This window comes from Anthonomus grandis, chromosome 3 (assembly GCF_022605725.1).
Source record: "Anthonomus grandis grandis chromosome 3, icAntGran1.3, whole genome shotgun sequence".
In the NCBI taxonomy this organism is placed as follows: Eukaryota; Metazoa; Arthropoda; class Insecta; order Coleoptera; family Curculionidae; genus Anthonomus; species Anthonomus grandis.
Genome location: NC_065548.1, coordinates 7,345,262 through 7,367,234, shown reverse-complemented (window position 1 = coordinate 7,367,234; position 21,973 = coordinate 7,345,262). Strand labels below are relative to the sequence as shown.

General features: G+C 34.0%; 2 protein-coding genes across 4 annotated transcripts in view; one reads left to right on the top strand and one right to left on the bottom strand.

Moving 5' to 3' along the window:
* LOC126734031 (tetratricopeptide repeat protein 37) overlaps positions 1 to 21,973 on the top strand; it is an 89,613-nt gene that overhangs the window by 20,249 nt on the left and 47,391 nt on the right. For both annotated transcript variants that reach the window (XM_050437544.1, XM_050437543.1), the window contains exons 16-17: positions 9,782 to 10,039; positions 21,752 to 21,905. In XM_050437544.1, coding sequence (XP_050293501.1) covers positions 9,782 to 10,039; positions 21,752 to 21,905 — 412 coding nt within the window. The remainder of the gene's footprint in view (positions 1 to 9,781; positions 10,040 to 21,751; positions 21,906 to 21,973) is intronic.
* LOC126734040 (uncharacterized) lies at positions 3,876 to 8,565 on the bottom strand. Of its 2 annotated transcripts, none has more exons than XM_050437559.1 (6): positions 8,447 to 8,565; positions 4,652 to 4,789; positions 4,469 to 4,594; positions 4,280 to 4,412; positions 4,087 to 4,218; positions 3,876 to 4,031 (listed from the first exon to the last, which is right to left on the bottom strand). In XM_050437559.1, the coding sequence occupies exons 1-6, from the start codon at positions 8,547 to 8,549 to the stop codon at positions 3,944 to 3,946; spliced, it is 720 nt and encodes a 239-aa protein (XP_050293516.1). In that variant the 5' UTR covers positions 8,550 to 8,565; the 3' UTR covers positions 3,876 to 3,943. The 2 variants fall into 2 exon arrangements, with proteins under 2 accessions (XP_050293516.1, XP_050293517.1); XM_050437560.1 differs by lacking the exon at positions 8,447 to 8,565 and adding an exon at positions 7,875 to 7,914.

The window sequence follows — 21,973 nt, the reverse complement described above, 5'->3', positions numbered from 1 at the left end:
AGTACCGGTTGGTTACAATATCGACAAGTTCAGTACCGATATTCCAAGTACCGGTACGATGGATTTAACTAAATATATATATATTTTTTTAAATGTTAAATTAGCGCGGACTAATATGGTCAATACTGATAATTTTAGTATTATTTATTAAAATATTATTTATTAACAGCATTTATTTCGAAATAACTACAAGTGAAAATTTGACATTTGTCGTCACTTAAATTAAAACCGAACAATAGAAAACATTAAAACGTAAGACAAAAATAATTATTCTAGAAATTGAAAAATAATTACAAATTCCAGTAACTTAATTCTAACGAATTTAAAAATAATAGCCTTGACAGTCTATCTCCAAGAAGTCTGTTACGGCATTCATCCATTATCCAGTGGCGAAGCGTACGAGTAGACAAGGTAGACACTGTCTACCCAAAATTATCCAGTTATTTTTCACTAATTTATTACGTAATTATTTCATGTAATTGTTGAATTAAAATTAAAAAAAAATTAACACAGGAGGTAGTCGCTCTCCTTACTATTATTATATAGTATCTAAACATGATTAATCCGAAGGCGCGCCCCGCCTGCCGCACCGATGAAAGTAAAAATGCAGGGCTGACACTAAATTAATGTATACGAGTCCCAGGAAGACACATTGATATTTGTCTTTCGAAATTCGGAGTATCTAATCGAACCAAAAACGCATCAAGCAGGCGACAGAGGTCCGGCCGCATCAGATTCGGCCTATTACGTCTGCGAAATTTACTCGCGGGAAAGACATTCGAGCTTTTGTCTATCGAAGTCGACCAGCTATTTTATTATGCTATTAAAAGTTATTGTTTACGGACACGCTTAATCTGGTCGGCTACAATACATCTTCAGTTTTGTTTTGTTGAATCTGAAATGAAAAATTTTGATGAAACTGAATTTTGATGAATGCCAAATGCAGCATTTGGTGGGGGCGCGTACTATTATAATTTAATAATAAGTAGTATTTTTATTTTTGGGTGTATAGAAATTTAGAAAAGAGTTTTTTTAGTGGATATTTTAGTGGTTATTATATGAACGACTGTTCGATATTAGCAATTGTATTTTAGTTGTGTATTTTGTAAGTAGTATTTTTATGCTATCTATTATTATTTTTTTTTTCTTTTTTATAGCACTGCATAATTTTTTTCTCTGAATTAATATTTCATGCGCTTTCTTTCCCTATTTCATTAAAGTGAATAATATTAAATAAACAATTTTTTCTAATTAACGATTTTTATTGTTTGTCTTCCCGAAAAAAAAATTCACGCTTCGCCACTGCCATTATCGCATCAGCCTTTGAAACTAGGCGTTTAGAAAATGGGTTGCATCTGCCAACACTACGGATAAACAGAAAGACAGAAGGAAACAGGAGTAAATCCGTGCTTCACTGCTTCATTCATATTAATTTATGTGGTATCTTTTTGATTAAATTAAATTTATTTCATAGCATTCTTCGATACGGGATACGATAGGTACTGCACAAAACTCAAACGGATCGGACCGTATCGTACGTTAAAGTACCGGTACAAAATATCGAGTATCGGAAGAAAAAATACCGGTACTCGAGAAAATCGTATCGTATCGCACATCCTTATTTCAGATTCAGTATTCTTAAGGCGTTCAAGCGGGGATGCACTGCTCTGTGGCAAATAAAAAAAAAAAAAATTGTTTCGTTTGAATCTTTGCTGCTGCCTGTCCTAACAGCAAAAAATAAACTAAAAACTGACTGCAATAATGTGTAATATAAATTAAAATCAGGGTCAAAAAGGCCACCCTGTTTAGCAGTGCAGTACGTCAATCGATCATAAAACGACCTTCTCGTGTTCGACAACATTTCAATGGAGATACTATTAAATGCTTGCCTAATTTTAACACAAAGCTCTTCTAAATTAGTAGCCCGTTCATTATCGTGCCTATAAATTTGTTTTTTTAGGTATCCCCAAAGAAAAAAATCATTGGGGGCTAAATCGGGGCTTCTGGTGGGCCATTTAATAGTACCGTTTCCACTGATTGTTCGATCAGGGAAAGACGTTTCGAGAAATTGACGTACCACTAATGTGTTATGAGCGGGACAACCATCCTGTTGAAACCAAACTTGTTCTAAATTGATATTGAGCCCTCGAATAGCAGGAAGAACGTTCAACACTCAAAAGATTAAGGTATTTGTTGGCATTAAGGTTTCCATCGATAAAAAAAGGGCCCATAATTGAATCACCTAAAATGCCAGCCGATACATTAACCTTTTGAGGGTATTGTTGTACGTGTTGGTATGCTTATGTGCTTATTTTCTTTCGAATAACCCACTGTAATGGACGGATTATGTTTACCACAAATAGAGAAAGAGGACTCATCTGAAAACAATCGTCCCGATTTGCCCTTTCCAATACTTCATGGCAAAATTCCATCCGTCTCTCATGGTCCTGTGGGAAAATTTCTTGGGTTTTTTGCAACTTATAGCACTTGTACTTATTTCTTTTTAAAATTCTTCTAACCCTTAAAGGCTCAATACCCGTTTCTTTGGCAATGGTTGTACTATTGCAAGGAAAGTTCATTTCAGCAACAGCACAAACATTAACCTCTCGAAGCTCCCTTTCTTTGTCTAGCGATCTAACAACAGGTAGTTGCTCATTTGCGTAGCATTGTCTGCAATTTTGCAAGCACCCAAAGGTCTCAAACCTATGGATAATTTGAAAAATTTTGCTGCGTACGGGAATGGGCCGACTTTCGAATGTGACTGCAATTCTGCCTGATATTTCATCGACGGAGCTGCCGGCATAATACCACTTAATCATTTGCTTTTTTTCCTCAAGAGAACACATTTTAACCAGAAAATAGCAAGCGATTTTAAATTTAATCTTTGCTGTTTAAGCAGGAAGCTAGGAATAAAAATAACGTTAAACGTTTAAAATGCAATTTCATATTGGCGGTGCAGTGTGGTGGGGATAAGAATTGTCTCGTTTTTCGATGAACGAGCGGAGAGCCGTGCGGCAGAAATATCAATGTTGCCAAACGTATTAATTTGTAGCGTATTGGAAACGGCATGTATTGTGCTCTCTGTCTGTCTCATGCGGACTCCATATGTCCCCTCTCGCTTACGCTCAGACTATTTCCTATAGGCGAGGTTTGAATGATTATATCTGTATACACATTTACTAACGGTTTTAATTCACAGTTTCTTCGTTGTGCTCATACTGAATGTAACTTTGTTTTAGTATTTTTTTTCCTAAAATTCTATCTTGACCTTGCAAATAATAAAGAACTTAATAACGATTTAATATTTTTTTATTAAGGGAAGAGAAGTATATTAAGGGGTTATATAAAGGTGAGATCCAAGGGCAGATTTTGGAGCTAAAATATTTAAAATAAAAAGTATCTCTTTAAGGGGCTTAATTATGCGTTTATTAACGGTTTTCCTCCCAAGTTCTCATGCGTTTCTTTAATTTCTTTATTGTCTTTATACTGTATTTAGTTACATATTTTTAGCTGCATTAATAGAAAATGAGAAAAATAAATCAAAATGTCAGTTTTTCCTCAAAGGTTTCAGAATTTTAAATGTATTTTTTTTACATAACCTTTGACTACATAGAAACATTAACCTTGTTTTCTGTATTGAGAATAAGCTGATTCCTAGAATATCATTACATGTATCTTACTGTAATTAATTAAATTATTTTGAAAGAAAAAAGTAGCCAAAAGAAATGCTCCAATTAAAACTACCTAAAATCACGTTTCTAGCTTCGTATACATCCTCGGGACATAGACATAGTATATTGAAAATAAAAAAAAATCTCTTTTATAAGATACGCCCAATAAAATGGCCGATCGTACTGGGAAAAAAAATCTGTTGCTTAGGACACAATTTTTTATTTACTAAAATAAATAAATAATTTATAAATAACATAACAAAAGCAGTCTTTTAAGTGGCACACTTAGGATACAAGGAATTACAGTCGTCTTCAGACCTTACCGGAGCTTGCGCTTTATATTTTCCATAAGAATCATCCCTAAAAAACAAACTTAATTAGTTTTCTAAATTCATTAAATTTCGAATTTAATTACCTGAGTATATCGAATCCGATGCGAAGCACGACATCTTTAGCCGCATTTAAATCCGCCTTGCAGACGAACTTCCTTCTGCATTCCTCCTCCGGAATGCCCATCTCTTTAAAAGCCATATCAGTGATGTTCATCCTAGAATTTATTTAAAAAAAAATTAGTGATTTAAAGTAGTGAAAGTCTCGGTTTTATTTACTGTCTGAGTCGCTTTGCAATGCCCATGAATTCTCCATAAAACCCGGTACTGCTCCTGCCTGAACTAGGGGCAGGACCTCCTCCGTACGGCTCTGTATCGTGGTAGTCTACTGGGGGATGATCAGCTGAAAAATCTTTTAAAAAAAATTAGAAGATTCTCACCATGTAATTTATTATCTTATAACTTTACCTGGGGGGTAAGATCCATAGGCTTTACTGCTAATATAATCCGAAGGCCCGGGGTAACCCCCAAAATCGTGATGGTGTTCATAAGGGTTTGAGTACACGATTTTCTCTTCGTGGAGATGGTGTTGATCTAAAAAAGATGAATTAGCGTTTTTTTTTTTAAATAACGCTTTAAAATCCAACTTACGTTTCATGTATTCGGTCAATTTGATAATACCGATAATTTTGGCGGCCACCAGGCTTATAGTGAATATTGTCCCCAAAAAGAACACAATTTTCAGTTTAACCGCCAGGAATGTTAGGTAGGACAAGAAGTGGAGGTGATCTAAAAAAAGTTAATCTTCTCACTATATTAAGTACATGATATACAGGGTGTTTCAAATTCGACACTCAACATGGAGATCTCGGAATTAGATCAACAGATGGTTAAATTGGGGCAAAGATGAGTATTTTTGGGCTTAACAGGATGTAATTTAAAAAAATTCCGAATGGTTCCGCAGATATTTGAAAAAATTCGAAACTTTGAAAAATCGATTTTATTTTACAGTGTGAATGTGTGCTTGGCTTTAAAAGGCCTGATGAAGCTCTAGCTATAAAGAGCGAAACACGTGTAGCCTTTAATTATATATTGTGAGACCGTGACTTTGTGTTTTCTTTGTTTTCGTCAATTATTTTTTTCTGAGTTTATTTCTTATCCGATTTTAAAATAATTTGCACATCTGCGTTGTCACTTTTCTCGTGCTACATGATGGTGTTTTTAGATTTTCAATACGACGTTGCGTCTTTTGCCAACCATCATCAACTTTGTTTTTTCTTATAGGCGCTATAGGTTTTTGCATTTTTAAAATTTTTCCAAGATTTCTTCTTAATGATGTATCACAATTGATATTTTTTATTTTTAAAAACTTGAATTTTTGAAAAAAACTAAATTTGTTGCAGTAGGCTTTGCTTAAACTGACAAGATAATATTTAAACTGTCAGTAAATATTACATGTTAGACAAAAATACTAGCAATGCAATACTGTAGTAGTGCAGACACATTACCCTTATTATTTGAAGTCATTTTCCATTTTATTTTACAGAATGACATTAAATACCTGAAAGACAGAAAATTAAGCAAAATTCTTGGAAAATATAAAAAAATGATGAAGATGAAAATTAATTCAGTTTTCTAAAAAACTTATAGAATTATGGTCTGGAAGTCATCAGAAATCACTCCAAGCCTCTGGAAAATAGAGAAATTGGTTCTAAAAGCCTGAAATACAATAAAACTTTAATTTAAATGCCTGAAATAATTGAAAAATTACTCTATTAAACTGGAAAACTAGAAGAAAATCCAACATGCCAATTTCCCAAATTGTAAAGACACAATAGCGTTAAATTAAATAAAAACATTAAATTGCAATATTATACATATCTGCAAGATATGGAAAAATTAGCTCAAAATCTTGGAATAAAACAAAATATGATTACAAATTAATGCTTGAAGTATTTAATACAAATACTCAAAAGCTCTGGAAACTTTTAAAAGTTATTTCAAAAATTCTGAAATTACAAATCGAAAACCAAAACTTATTTTAAAATATTAAAATTAAAAGAAAAGTGATTTGAAATACCTGCAAGACGTGGAAAATGATTCCAATGGGCTGGAATAAAACTAGATTTTATTTCAAATGCCTGGAATATCATAAAAATACTCAAAAAATCTGGAAAATGTTTAAACTTCCAAAAATTGCAAAATTTAAAAGAAAAAATTATTTTAGAAGATTAAAATTAAAAGCTAAATTATTTGAAATACTTGGAAGACGTGGAAAATAACCCTAAGATCTAGGAATAAAATTACATTTTAATCCAAATGCCTGGAATATTGTAAGGATGTTCGAAAAAAATATGTAAAATTCCGAAAAAAAAAATTAATTTCAAAATTTGTGGAATTAGAAATTGGAAACAAAAACCTATTTTAAAATATTAAAATTAAAAGAAAAATGATTTGAAATACCTGCAAGACGTGGAAAATGATTCCAATGGGCTGGAATAAAACTAGATTTTATTTCAAATGCCTGGAATATCATAAAAATACTCAAAAAATCTGGAAAATGTTTAAACTTCCAAAAATTGCAAAATTTAAAAGAAAAAATTATTTTAGAAGATTAAAATTAAAAGCTAAATTATTTGAAATACTTGGAAGACGTGGAAAATAACCCTAAGATCTAGGAATAAAATTACATTTTAATCCAAATGCCTGGAATATTGTAAGGATGTTCGAAAAAAATATGTAAAATTCCGAAAAAAAAAATTAATTTCAAAATTTGTGGAATTAGAAATTGGAAACAAAAACCTATTTTAAAATATTAAAATTAAAAGAAAAATGATTTGAAATACCTGCAAGACGTGGAAAATAATTCCAATGGGCTGGAATAAAACTAGATTTTATTCCAAATGCCTGGAATATCATAAAAATACTCAAAAAATCTGGAAAATGTTTAAAGTTCCAAATTAAAAATTGAAAGCAAAAAATGATTTTAGAAGATTAAAATTAAAAGATAAATGATTTAAAATACTTGGAAGACGTGGAAAATAACGCTAAGGTTTAGGAATAAAATTATATTTTAATCTAAATGCCTGGAATATTGTAAGGATGTTCGAAAAAAATATGGAAAATTCCGAGAAAAAAAATTAATTTCAAAATTTGTGGAATTAGAAATTGGAAACAAAACCCTATTTTAAAATATTAAAATTAAAAGAAAAATGATTTGAAATACCTGCAAGACGTGGAAAAGTGATTCCAATGTCCTGGAATAAAATTATATTTTAATCCAAATGCGTGGAATATTGTAAAAATATTCGAAAAAAATCTGGAAAATTCCGAAAAAAAAATTTAAATTTTAAAATTTGTGGGATTAAAAATTGGAAACAAAAACGTATCCTAAAACCTAAAAATTAAAAGAAAAATTATTTGAAATACTTGAAACACGTCGAAAATTACCCTAAAGTCCAGGAATAAAAAACTTAAAAAGACTTTATTCCAAATGCCTGAAATCATATAAGAATGCTCGAAATATCCGGAAAATGTTTATTTATTATATTAGATATGTTTGTGTATGATATATGTATTATATTTGTTTATTTATTAATTTTTTTAAAACATTAAAATTAAAATATCAATTTTTCGAAATAATAACAATAATAATTTCCCGAAACTGTCGGGGATTATTTTGACTCCAAATGCGTTTATTATTTCTATTAAAAAAGTCACATTTGTAAATGTACATTCATTGGTCCATATTACATTTAGTAAATGTAATATGGACATAATAAATTTTAATCATATCTTGCTTTTCTTCATTCGTAAAACCATAATTGCTTAAATTATTAGTAAAATAACTATCAGCTTGTACTAGAATACTTATAAAACATACAAACATTTAAAACTTGTGATATTTATGACTTTTCTTGACTTGTGATTTTTATCACAGCCAACTGTGGCAAATTTAGTTTTTTTCCAAAAATTCGGGTCCTACAAAAAATAAATAGAACGTGTGATAACGTTGCACAGATTTTAAAACTGTAAAAATCCAAAATAGCGTTCTAACGTTCTAAGAAAAAACAGAGTTGATGCTGATTGGCAAAAGGTAAAACGACGTATTAAAATTTAAAAACACCATCATGTATAGGACGAAAAAGTGGAAATGCAAGAGTGCAAATTATTTTAAAATCGCATAAGAATCGCATAAGCTCAGAAAAAAATAAAATCAATTTTATTAAAAATTATAATTCTCAACTTTGTCGCACTTTAACCATCTTCGTATCTTTTATAAATTCCGAGATTTCTGTGTTGAGGGTCGAATTTGAAACACCTTGTATCTAAGGAAAGATGTTTCACCAGTTTATCAGATAAGAAAATACTTTTTGATTTAAAATTGTGAAAATGGCTAAATATACAGAGTGTGTTCGTTAGACTAACAAATATTTTAATGCTTACGTAATCCATGGTGGTGATGCTTCTTCTTGTATTTCTTAACATGTTGCGCCTGACACAAGGCAATAAGGGCCAAAATAATTATCACGGTTCTCAACAGGCCCATTTTATTACTTTCTCTATAAATTCTTTTGAATAATAGTGATTCACTATTGAAAATCATCCATTTATAGTCTATTTTGCACTCTTGTTTACCGTTGAACTTAGCGAGGTGGCTTTGTTAATTGGAGGACCGGAAAGTGAGAGCGAACTATTGACTTTTTACTTTCGTCGGTGTGAAATTGTTAATAGAAAGTGAAATTTTCAGTTTTAGAAAAGCGTTGGTGGTTATCGGAAAAAGACGTAAAAAAGGATAATTTTAACACGTAATTTTAGGTGAGAGCAGGATTTTTGTCTCCATGTCACTAAATAGAAAAATACTTCAATTTTGGTTTGAGTGTAAGATGTTTTGTTTAGGTGCCAACTACTATTGACGCTCTTTTACATTTTATGTAAAATACACATTTCTTCGTCGATCACACACCCCCTCAGTCTTGACTGAGCCGTTTACAAAATATTGGATGCGTTGAACCCTTGGTGACAAAAATTGCCTCTAATTGAGACAGTTTTTGAGGTACCAACATTGTTCCGACATAAAACTAATGAGACATAAACGCTCATTTTTGCACTAAAGGATATTCTTACTAATTCTTGAAAACATTCTCAAGAATAGTGATCAATCTCTGTAATATTTGGAGCTTTATTATTATTATTCTTATTTCCCAAGAAAATTAGCCCAAAAAATGCCGTAACCAATACAGTCCCAACTGCCTTAATTCTTGACCCAAAATCACGTTTCTATACACAAATCAATCCTATACTCTTGGACTTTCATAGGCAAAATTGGCTTCCAGTTAGAAACATTTCCTGAAAATTGTGGAATATTTATTTCAGATAATTTAACATTTTGAGTTATCGGTGTCGTTAATTAATGTTCTTGAACAGGTTTGGAACATTGTTTAATTTCTGCTAGGGCTTCAAAATATTTATCTTCAAATTCGAGTCTATTTTCTGTTTCAATTTTTCAGCAACACCTAATTGTTCTATTTTATCTTGACTCCTTGAGTAGAAATTAAAAATCTTGTATAAAAGTTCCTCCCTAGCCTTAAATAAATTAATATCAGATACACAGTCGTGATTTTTTGATAACCAAGTCAAAGCTGCCTTAGCAGTCTTTCGAGAAGCTTTTAATTCTTTCCCAGATTGTTTATGAGTTAAAAAAATCATTAATATATAAATCTGTTGGGAAAGAATTGCCCTTTATTGATATAAAATTTTTCATGAGATGGTTATTTTCAGAAAAAAACCCAGACAATAGCTGCGCCTGGAACATGCTAGGAATCCTCTCCGAAAGAATGGGACTACTGAAAACGTCAAAAAACGCCTTTAAACAGGCCTTTGCACTATCGGCCAAAAGCCATAAAGACATCGCGAGAGTTAACTACGGTAGACTGTTGTACCGCACCGAAAACTACCGAGAGGCGATCGAGATGTTCGGTGGGGTCCAAGAAGCGACTTTTAGCAGCGGGGCTGGGTTAGCTTTAGCATTATTCCGCAGTAAGTTAATTTATATTAAAAAAAAGCTGTTCAAAAGTCGTAGCTTTTCGATAGCCGAGATATGGCATTTTTGGCCTCAAAAACGGACGTCGAAAACGACTTTTTCACGATTTTCAAAGGGCTCTCATTCCCTTAGTTCTGCTCGGATTCTGTTATAACCCGGTGTTTTCGTAATCTAGGTGACCCAAATAAGACGCTGGTATACTTAGTTTGATTTCGAAAAAAATCAATTTTTGGTGAAAAAATTCGATACGGGGGGTATACCCGAAAAATGAAAAATTCCAAACTTTGAAGGTCGACATCTCGACTTCTATTGGAGCTATCGGGAAAATTCCAACGGTTTTGTCTTAGTTTCGTCGTTCCGAATCCAACGAGACCATCCGCAAGGTCGTAGCTCTTCTAATAGCTGAGATATGGCATTTTTGATGCCTATTTTTGGCCTCAAAAACGGACGTCGAAAACGATTTTTTCAGGATTTTCAAAGTGCTCTCATTCCCTTAGTTCTGCTCGGATCCTGTTATAACCCGGTGTTTTCGTAATCTAGGTGACCCAAATAAGACGCTGGCATACTTAGTTTGATTTCGAAAAAAATCAATTTTTGTTGAAAAAATTCGATACGGGGGGGTATACCCGAAAAATCAAAAATTCCAAACTTTGAAGGTCGATATCTCGACTTCTATTGGAGGTATCGGGAAAATTCCAACGGTTTTGTCTTAGTTTCGTCGTTCCGAATCCAACGAGACCATCCGCAAAGTCGTAGCTTTTACGATAGCTGAGATATGGCATTTTTGATGCCCATTTTTGGCCTCAAAAACGGACGTCGAAAACGACTTGTTCACGATTTTCAAAGTGCTCTCATTCCCTTAGTTCTGCTCGGATCCTGTTATAACCCGGTGTTTTCGTAATCTAGGTGACCCAAATAAGACGCTGGTATACTTAGTTTGATTTCGAAAAAAATCAATTTTTGGTGAAAAAATTCGATACGGGGGGGTATACCCGAAAAATGAAAAATTCCAAACTTTGAAGGTCGATATCTCGGCTTCTATGGGAGCTATCGGGAAAATTCCAACGGTTTTGTCTTAGTTTCATCGTTCTGAATCCAACGAGACCATCCGCAAAGTCGTAGCTTTTACGATAGCCGAAATATGGCATTTTTGATGCCCATTTTTGGCCTCAAAAACGGACGTCGTAAACGACTTTTTCAGGATTTTCAAAGTGCTCTCATTCCCTTAGTTCTGCTCGGATCCTGTTATAACCTGGTGTTTTCGTAATCTAGGTGACCCAAATAAGACGCTGGTATACTTAGTTTGATTTCGAAAAAAATCAATTTTTGGTGAAAAAATTCGATACGGGGGGGTATACCCGAAAAATGAAAAATTCCAAACTTTGAAGGTCGATATCTCGGCTTCTATGGGAGCTATTGGAAAAATTGCAACGGTTTTGTCTTAGTTTCGTCGTTCTGAATCCAACGAGACCATCCGCAAGGTCGTAGCTCTTCTAATAGCTGAGATATGGCATTTTTGATGCCCATTTTTGGCCTCAAAAACGGACGTCGAAAACGACTTTTTCAGGATTTTCAAAGTGCTCTCATTCCCTTAGTTCTGCTCGGATCCTGTCATAACCCGGTGTTTTCGTAATCTAGGTGACCCAAATAAGACGCTGGTATACTTAGTTTGATTTCGAAAAAAATCAATTTTTGGTGAAAAAATTCGATACGGGAGGGTATACCCGAAAAATGAAATATTCCAAACTTTGAAGATCGATATCTCGGCTTCTATTGGAGCTATCGGGGAAATTCCAACGGTTTTGTCTTAGTTTCGTCGTTCTGAATCCAACGAGACCATCCGCAAGGTCGTAGCTCTTCTAATAGCTGAGATATGGCATTTTTGATGCCCATTTTTGGCCTCAAAAACGGACGTCGAAAACGACTTTTTCACGATTTTCAAAGTGCTCTCGTTCCCTTAGTTCTGCTCAGATCCTGTTATAACCCGGTGTTTTCGTAATCTAGGTGACCCAAATAAGACGCTGGTATACTTAGTTTGATTTCGAAAAAAATCAATTTTTGGTGAAAAAATTCGATACGGGGGGGTATACCCGAAAAATGAAAAATTCCAAACTTTGAAGGTCGATATCTCGGCTTCTATTGGAGCTATCGGGGAAATTCCAACGGTTTTGTCTTAGTTTCGTCGTTCTGAATCCAACGAGACCATCCGCAAGGTCGTATCTCTTCTAATAGCCGAGATATGGCATTTTTGATGCCCATTTTTGGCCTCAAAAACGGACGTCGAAAACAACTTTTTCAGGATTTTCAAAGTGCTCTCATTCCCTTAGTTCTGCTCGGATCCTGTTATAACCCGGTGTTTTCGTAATCTAGGTGACCCAAATAAGACGCTGGTATACTTACTTGGTTTCGAAAAAAATCAATTTTTGGTGAAAAAATTCAATACGGGGGGTATACCCGAAAAATGAAAAAATTCCAAACTTTGAAGGTCGATATCTCGGCTTCTATTGGAGCTATCGGAAAAATTGCAACGGTTTTGTCTTAGTTTCGTCGTTCTGAATCCAACGAGATCATCCGCAAGGTCGTAGCTCCTCTAATAGCTGAGATATGGCATTTTTGATGCCCATTTTTGGCCTCAAAAACGGACGTCGAAAACGACTTTTTCAGGATTTTCAATGTGCTCTCATTCCCTTAGTTCTGCTCGGATCCTGTTATAACCCGGTGTTTTCGTAATCTAGGTGACCCAAATAAGACGCTGGTACACTTAGTTTAATTTCGAAAAAAATCAATTTTTGGTGAAAAAATTCGATACGGAGGGGTATACCCGAAAAATGAAAAATTCCAAACTTTGAAGGTCGATATCTCGGCTTCTATTGGAGCTATCGGGGAAATTCCAACGGTTTTGTCTTAGTTTCGTCGTTCTGAATCCAACGAGACCATCCGCAAGGTCGTATCTCTTCTAATAGCCGAGATATGGCATTTTTGATGCCCATTTTTGGCCTCAAAAACGGACGTCGAAAACAACTTTTTCAGGATTTTCAAAGTGCTCTCATTCCCTTAGTTCTGCTCGGATCCTGTTATAACCCGGTGTTTTCGTAATCTAGGTGACCCAAATAAGACGCTGGTATACTTACTTGGTTTCGAAAAAAATCAATTTTTGGTGAAAAAATTCAATACGGGGGGTATACCCGAAAAATGAAAAATTCCAAACTTTGAAGGTCGATATCTCGGCTTCTATTGGAGCTATCGGAAAAATTGCAACGGTTTTGTCTTAGTTTCGTCGTTCTGAATCCAACGAGATCATCCGCAAGGTCGTAGCTCCTCTAATAGCTGAGATATGGCATTTTTGATGCCCATTTTTGGCCTCAAAAACGGACGTCGAAAACGACTTTTTCAGGATTTTCAATGTGCTCTCATTCCCTTAGTTCTGCTCGGATCCTGTTATAACCCGGTGTTTTCGTAATCTAGGTGACCCAAATAAGACGCTGGTATACTTAGTTTGATTTCGAAAAAAATCAATTTTTGGTGAAAAAATTCGATACGGAGGGGTATACCCGAAAAATGAAAAATTCCAAACTTTGAAGGTCGATATCTCTGCTTCTATTGGAGCTATCGGGGAAATTCCAACGGTTTTGTCTTAGTTTCGTCGTTCTGAATCCAACGAGACCATCCGCAAGGCCGTAGCTCCTCTAATAGCTGAGATATGGCATTTTTGATGCCCATTTTTGGCCTCAAAAACGGACGTCGAAAACGATTTTTTTACGATTTTCAAAGTCCTCTCATTCCCTTAGTTCTGCTCGGATCCTGTTATAACCCGGTGTTTTCGTAATCTAGGTGACCCAAAAGGGACGCTGGTATACTTAGTTTGATTTCGAAAAAAATCAATTTTTGGTGAAAAAATTCGATACGGGGGGTATACCCGAAAAATGAAAAATTCCAAACTTTGAAGGTCGATATCTCGGCTTCTATTGGAGCTATCGGGAAAATTCCACCGGTTTTGTCTTAGTTTTGTCGCTCTGAATCCAACGAGACCATCCGCAAGGTCGTAGCTCTTCTAATAGCTGAGATATGCCATTTTTGATGCCCATTTTTGGCCTCAAAAACGGACGTCGAAAGCGACTTTTTCACGATTTTCAAAGTGCTCTCGTTCCCTTAGTTCTGCTCGGATCCTGTTATAACCCGGTGTTCTCGTAATCTAGGTGACCCAAATAAGACGCTGGTATACTTAGTTTGATTTCGAAAAAAATCAATTTTTGGTGAAAAAATTCGATACGGGGGGGTATACCCGCAAAATGAAAAATTCTAAACTTTGAAGGTCGATATCTCGGCTTCTATGGGAGATATCGGAAAAGTTGCAACGGTTTTGTCTTAGTTTCGTCGTTCTGAAGCCAACGAGACCATCCGCAAGGTCGTAGCTCTTCTAATAGCTGAGATATGGCATTTTTGATGCCCATTTTTGGCCTCAAAAACAGACGTCAAAAACGACTTTTTCAGGATTTTCAAAGTGCTCTCGTTCCCTTAGTTCTGCTCGGATCATGTTATAACCCGGTGTTTTCGTAATCTAGGTGACCCAAATAAGGCGCTGGTATACTTAGTTTGATTTCGAAAAAAATCAATTTTTGGTGAAAAAATTCGATACGGGGGGGTATACCCGAAAAATTAAAAATTCTAAACTTTGAAGGTCGATATCTCGGCTTCTATAGGAGATATCGGAAAAGTTGCAACGGTTTTGTCTTAGTTTCGTCGTTCTGAAGCCAAAGGGAGCATCCGCAAGGTCGTAGCTCTTCTAATAGCTGAGATACGGCATTTTTGATGCCCATTGTTGGTCTCAAAAACGGACGTCGAAAACGACTTTTTCACGATTTTCAAAGTGCTCTCATTCCCTTAGTTCTGCTCGGATCCTGTTATAACCCGGTGTTTTCGTAATCTAGGTGACCCAAATAAGACGCTGGTATACTTAGTTTGATTTCGAAAAAAATCAATTTTTGGTGAAAAAATTCGATACGGGGGGGTATACCCGAAAAATTAAAAATTCTAAACTTTGAAGGTCGATATCTCGGCTTCTATGGGAGATATCGGAAAAGTTGCAACGGTTTTGTCTTAGTTTCGTCGTTCTGAAGCCAACGAGACCATCCGCAAGGTCGTAGCTCTTCTAATAGCTGAGATATGGCGTTTTTGATGCCCATTTTTGGCCTCAAAAACGGACGTCGAAAACGACTTTTTCACGATTTTCAAAGTGCTCTCGTTCCCTTAGTTCTGCTCGGATCCTGTTATAACCCGGTGTTCTCGTAATCTAGGTGACCCAAATAAGACGCTGGTATACTTAGTTTGATTTCGAAAAAAATCAATTTTTGGTGAAAAAATTCGATACGGGGGGGGTATACCCGCAAAATGAAAAATTCTAAACTTTGAAGGTCGATATCTCGGCTTCTATGGGAGATATCGGAAAAGTTGCAACGGTTTTGTCTTAGTTTCGTCGTTCTGAAGCCAACGAGACCATCCGCAAGGTCGTAGCTCTTCTAATAGCTGAGATATGGCATTTTTGATGCCCATTTTTGGCCTCAAAAACAGACGTCAAAAACGACTTTTTCAGGATTTTCAAAGTGCTCTCGTTCCCTTAGTTCTGCTCGGATCATGTTATAACCCGGTGTTTTCGTAATCTAGGTGACCCAAATAAGGCGCTGGTATACTTAGTTTGATTTCGAAAAAAATCAATTTTTGGTGAAAAAATTCGATACGGGGGGGTATACCCGAAAAATTAAAAATTCTAAACTTTGAAGGTCGATATCTCGGCTTCTATAGGAGATATCGGAAAAGTTGCAACGGTTTTGTCTTAGTTTCGTCGTTCTGAAGCCAAAGGGAGCATCCGCAAGGTCGTAGCTCTTCTAATAGCTGAGATACGGCATTTTTGATGCCCATTGTTGGTCTCAAAAACGGACGTCGAAAACGACTTTTTCACGATTTTCAAAGTGCTCTCATTCCCTTAGTTCTGCTCGGATCCTGTTATAACCCGGTGTTTTCGTAATCTAGGTGACCCAAATAAGACGCTGGTATACTTAGTTTGATTTCGAAAAAAATCAATTTTTGGTGAAAAAATTCGATACGGGGGGGTATACCCGAAAAATTAAAAATTCTAAACTTTGAAGGTCGATATCTCGGCTTCTATGGGAGATATCGGAAAAGTTGCAACGGTTTTGTCTTAGTTTCGTCGTTCTGAAGCCAACGAGACCATCCGCAAGGTCGTAGCTCTTCTAATAGCTGAGATATGGCGTTTTTGATGCCCATTTTTGGCCTCAAAAACGGGCGTCGAAAACGACTTTTTCACGATTTTCAAAGTGCTCTTATTCCCTTAGTTCTGCTCGGATCCTGTTATAACCCGGTGTTTTCGTAATCTAAGTGACCCAAATAAGACGCTGGTATACTTAGTTTGATTTCGAAAAAAATCAATTTTTGGTGAAAAAATTCGATACGGGGGTTTCATTCAGCCCTGTTCGGGTTGTTGTTAAGTAAAGTTATAAAAGTGCAGCTCAAATTTTATTATTGTTTTTTAATAGTATACTGTGAGTTGAAATTCTCAACTTTTGTGGTGAAGTTAAGGCTCAGTTTCCCGGGCGCATATTTGTAAATGACGGACGCGTCCGCTGAAAGATGTACCCCGAACTAAATTTGTATGTAACAGACGAGTCGGCCCTACGCGTCTGCTGTTTATCAGGCATTTTACTATAATTTATATAAATTTTGAAGATTTGCAATGGTGTAAAATTTTAGAATAAGAGAGTTTTATCTTAAAAATTCTATTGATTTAGGCAAAAAAAACCATTTTTAAACATTACGTATATTTACTTTAATAGGTAGTAGTATAGCAAAAAATATAAGTAATAACGTAAAGTTTATTAGGTAATAAAAATATATATGAGATATTGTTCAAAATTTAACATTTACATAACCTAAAAGTATATTTATTTTTTAAATTTATTTGCGCCTAGTGCAATATTTTGACTAACGCAGAGTTCCAATGAATGAGGTGCTTTTTGCCGTTTTTTGACATCAGCTGGTAACTTCCCCGACTTAGCCTTTTTGCTGCCACATGAAACTCTTCTACGTCTCACCGATGTTGGTTGTACAGGAATATTTTTTCTCCTGCGGCGACATTTATTGATGTTTCCTTTTACGTTGCTTTTCCTTGCAATTCCTTTATATTTAAAGGCTGTATGAAGCCCAGACAGAAGAGATGTTTTGGAAGAAGCAAATTTTTTAATTATACTCAAATATGTTTCTATGGCTGAGCAGAAATTTTCAGGGTCTTCCTCAATATTTTTGATAATAAAATTAGTATAGTGCTCTGTCCACTTTGTTTTCATAATTTCGGTCGAATATTGCTTTTTTCAATACTTGTATCAGACTCCAATAGTTCTGACTGTTTTAAGCTATGTTCTTCCTTACAAATTTTTACTCACAATTTCGTCTTTTTCTTTTTGTAGAGGTAAGAAAATATCTTTATTCGCTTCTTTTCCTGTTGCGACTTTATATAGTTGTGGTAATTTAGTGGCATAGGAAAGTGTATTTATTGCGCTTAAAAATTTGTATTTTTCCAAAATGGCACTATCAGAGTGCCAATGTTGCAATGTTTACCATTAAAACCAATTGGGCATGTACACATACAAGTTTGAAGATCTACAAAATAAGTTACATTATTATTATTTTTGCTTGTCACTGAAAATTCCAACGAATCCACGCTAATAGGCTCAACAACCATTGCACCATCAGTCACTCTACGCTGCCGGTAATAATTTTCAAAACTTGTAATAATATAGTCAAATTGAGTTAAGTTAAATGCCTTGGCTCTCTCTAAAGGAATGTCTTTTTACGACCTAAACTTGACCTCAGTGTAATTGTTTGTATCACTTCCCCTTAACTTTAACTCTCTTCTATATAACAAGCACCAAATTTCTTGACGAGTCAACAGGTTACTTATATACTTCTTAAGATTTTCATTCATAACGTTTTGCATCATTTAGCTCATTTTCTGTTTTAGAGTGTAAAATGTTCTTAAATAATTTATAATGCTGTTGAGCTAAATCCCGTGATACCTCATTCTTTGCCATTAAAATCCATGTCCAAACTGCTTTTTTTACATGAAATATGCACAATAGTAGTTTGGCTTCTGGCCAGTGTTTCTTTAGCACTTTCCTTTCGCCTAAATCGTCATCTGTCAAGATAACTGTCGGACGAATTTTTGTAGGCATTATGTCAAGCAGTCCTTTAACTGCTACATCAAATAAGTCCGTTTTTTGACAATTAGCTAAAACGCATCCAACTGGTAATCCTCCGGTCGCACTTTGTATCACAAAAAATATATTTTGTGATCATAAACATCCCAATTACCGGATGCATCAACAAACATTACCTCATTTGTTTGTGGTATCTCTATCGCACATTGCATAAGAGATGTACAAATAGCTACAGCATAATTATCTTGTAGGGTTATTATTTCATGACATAGTCCAGTTTTATCTTTATGACAAGACAATATGTCCTCTAATTTAAGCAGCATATTAGAACCAGTACGATCACAAAAGTCTTCTTTAAATTTCTTTTTCCACAAATTAGATACATCCGTTTTTGTTGGCATATGGTATCTGTCGTATAAAACATGATCATACCCTTCCCCCAGTTCTTCCATTTTATCCATACAATAAGTATGGTAAGCTGTGGCTGCAGAATGTCCCCTGTTAAAAAGATTGAATATCTTTTGTTTGGCCTCTGATCCTAAACGTCTCTTACGAAGCGGTTCAATAACATTCAACCTATGACTATGTGTAGATCTAAATTCTATCAAACAAGGCCATTCTTCTGAAGTCAAAAATGTTTTCACTGATTTAGGTATTTAAAAAAATGTCTTTATAGTTATGAAAAGTTTCGCTGAGCAATTAATATTTTTTGATTTTCTTTGTTTTGTGCCAGTCGATTTAACTTTGGTAGCTGTATTCAAATGGCATTTATAAATGCGTTTAAAAATATTTCTTGGTGCTGTGGTCGGAACTTTAAATGTTTTCTCGATTGTCCAGGTTTCTCTAGTTACTGCTTCAAGGTTAGATACCCATCTCTATAAGGAAAAAGTTTGAATTACTTCAAAAAATCAAAAAAGAAAAAAATATTAGTTGCCACCGAATCTAATTTTAATTTTTAGTTTTTTTTTATCAATCAGTCACGTTGAGAACATAAGACCGACGGACAAAAGTTGTTATTTTTTGTTAGTTAAATTAATTTTCAGTACTACCTATATATGTATATAGAATGTTTCATCGGGAACTGCATTGATCGATTATGGGAAACTATCCATAAGAAAATTTGGAAAATTTGGCAACGTGGCAGACTAAACATTTACTTCCGGTATAACCGGAAATGTGACAGCTGTCAAATTTTCAAAATTTTCGTTTGGTTAGTTTTCTCATAATCGATCGATGCAGTCCTCGGTGAAACACCCGGTAAACCTTTTATACAATAAAGTAAGTTTCCTGTTTAGAAAGATATGTACATACAAATCTCAGAGGTTTAATATCCACACAGGTTTAATAATTATTGTTTTTATAATTGAACCTTTAGCATTCAATTCAACACCTTATATATTAAATTCTCAAAAAATATATTTGTTATTTTTAAAGAGCATGAAAGGGTCATTCCATTCATGTTTTACAAAAATGCCACAATTACAATCGAATCTTAAAAAAACATGAGTGTTGATTTATAAATCTGTCGGAAAATACTTTAAACAAGCAATATCTAAAATAAAGAAAATTGGTAGTCTATTCAAATTGTTCATTTTGGCTAGAAATATATAATATCTACTACTTATTGAATGAAAATGATATAGGTCATTGATATGATAAAGCATCAACAAAATGATTTACCCCCTGTGTATGCTGAACTCAAACAAAAGCAGCCTAAGTTTATTCTAAAGTATTCAATGTTCTAAGTCGATATTTATTAACTTTACTCTTTAAAATCATAAAATCCTTCACAGTATTCCCTAATTTTAGGTTTTTTTTTTCATAAAAATAAACAAACAATGAGGTTATGTAAGTTATGTTACAGTTTTTTTAGTCGTGTTCGTAATATAGATAGAAATATCTACTTACCTCTTACCTCTACATATTCTTTATTTGCTAGTTTGGAAAGAAACATGTTAGTTTCTTTAGTTTTTTTATATTCATAATTTTCTGGTAATTCCCGCATTTTGTTCACCTCGAAAGACAAACGATGTAAACGATGTTACCAACAATCAATCGTCACATGTGAATATAAAATAAAAAAATACTACTTGCAATACTTCTACTATAGCCCTGATTGTAAATAGCAGACGTATTAGGCAGATACGTCTCCTATTTAAAAATGATTTTGCCGAAGGTTTCCGAAGAATTCTTCAATTAAATATTGGCATATTTCATGGCAATTTAAGACATAATAGTAGACCTCACATCATATTTTGAAATAGTTTTACGCATCCAACAAACCTTTTTCATGATTTTGCAAAAAAAATATGATTTCCAAATCCTTCCAAGTGCATTTTTAATTACCAAAGATCCGGCAGATAATTTCACTCTTTACTATAACTTGTAATTAATAACGTACCGTTTTAGTATGAGAGTTTTCAGGGCGTATTTTATTTTCTTCAAATGAAGCATTTTGGTGAGGTCGAAGAATTTCAATTTAAATATAAAATTACTGTTTAACAAAAATAATTTTTCGTATGATTATAAGGCATTTTACTAATGCGTATTTGAGCGGCGTTCTTTTAATTTCAAAATACATTATAGTTATTTCGTAATTTTGTATTGACCTACTCGTATATTTATAGTCTTAGTTTATTTTTCCATTAATGAAGTTGTGAACTTAATAGCAAAGATATGGCTAAAGTGTGAAGTGGCATAGCAGCGTTTACACATTACTTATTTTTCTAATGTAGCGAAGGTTTTAGACCAGTATTTTATTTAATTTAAATAATGCACTTTTTAGTTGAATTTCTTAAGTAGAAATATGTATAACAATACCACTGAAATCAGGCATGAAGTGTATTTAGCAGAAAAAGTTCATATATTCAAGTGCTCTGGCAGATATGTTTTAGAATTTTTTAATTTATTTTTGTTTGATTTAATTCTTCTTAGTGCCTATATATTTTGATGTTGTCTATTTAAGTAACTGTCTAAGTAAATATCTATTTAACATAACTAAAATATATTAAAAACATAATAAAAGAAAATATGTTAATCATAACGAATAAATTTATGTTAAGGTAAAATGAAAAACATGCAGTTTCCCTCCACTTGTCCAACATGTTTCGGACAAAGCAGTGTCCGTCATAAGAGAGAAACTAGACTCCATATGAAGCCATGTTAGTTCTAGAAAATCTTATTCAACGTTTTTTCATGTGTTTAATATTATTATAGGTAAATTAACATAGATTGGGTTGTTCATGATCAAGATTTTTCAATGTGTCTATGGATTGAAGAAATCCGAAAATGGCATTTAAAAATAATTTTTTCCTGTGCTTAAATATTGCAATACTATAATGTAGAGATTGTGTAAAGATTAGACTATTGTAAAGAGACTATGTACAAATAGAATTCTGATACGAGGTATACCGATTTTTCCAAAACTATATATTAATTAGAACTAATAAACGTCTAATATTAAAAAACTGTCGATTTCAGATGGGGATTATGAGAACTCTTATGCGGCCTACGAACAGGCCTTACATTGGCTTACGGACGAACAAACTTCCCAATCCGATCTTCTGGTCGCGTTGGCTTCTATGGCTTATAAGTTTCAAGGACCTGATGCAGCTAAAACTCTTTTGTTTCAAAGGTGAATAATATATTCTATACTATAGTAATAATAATATATTAACCATAAATTGTTGAAAAGAAAGGGGT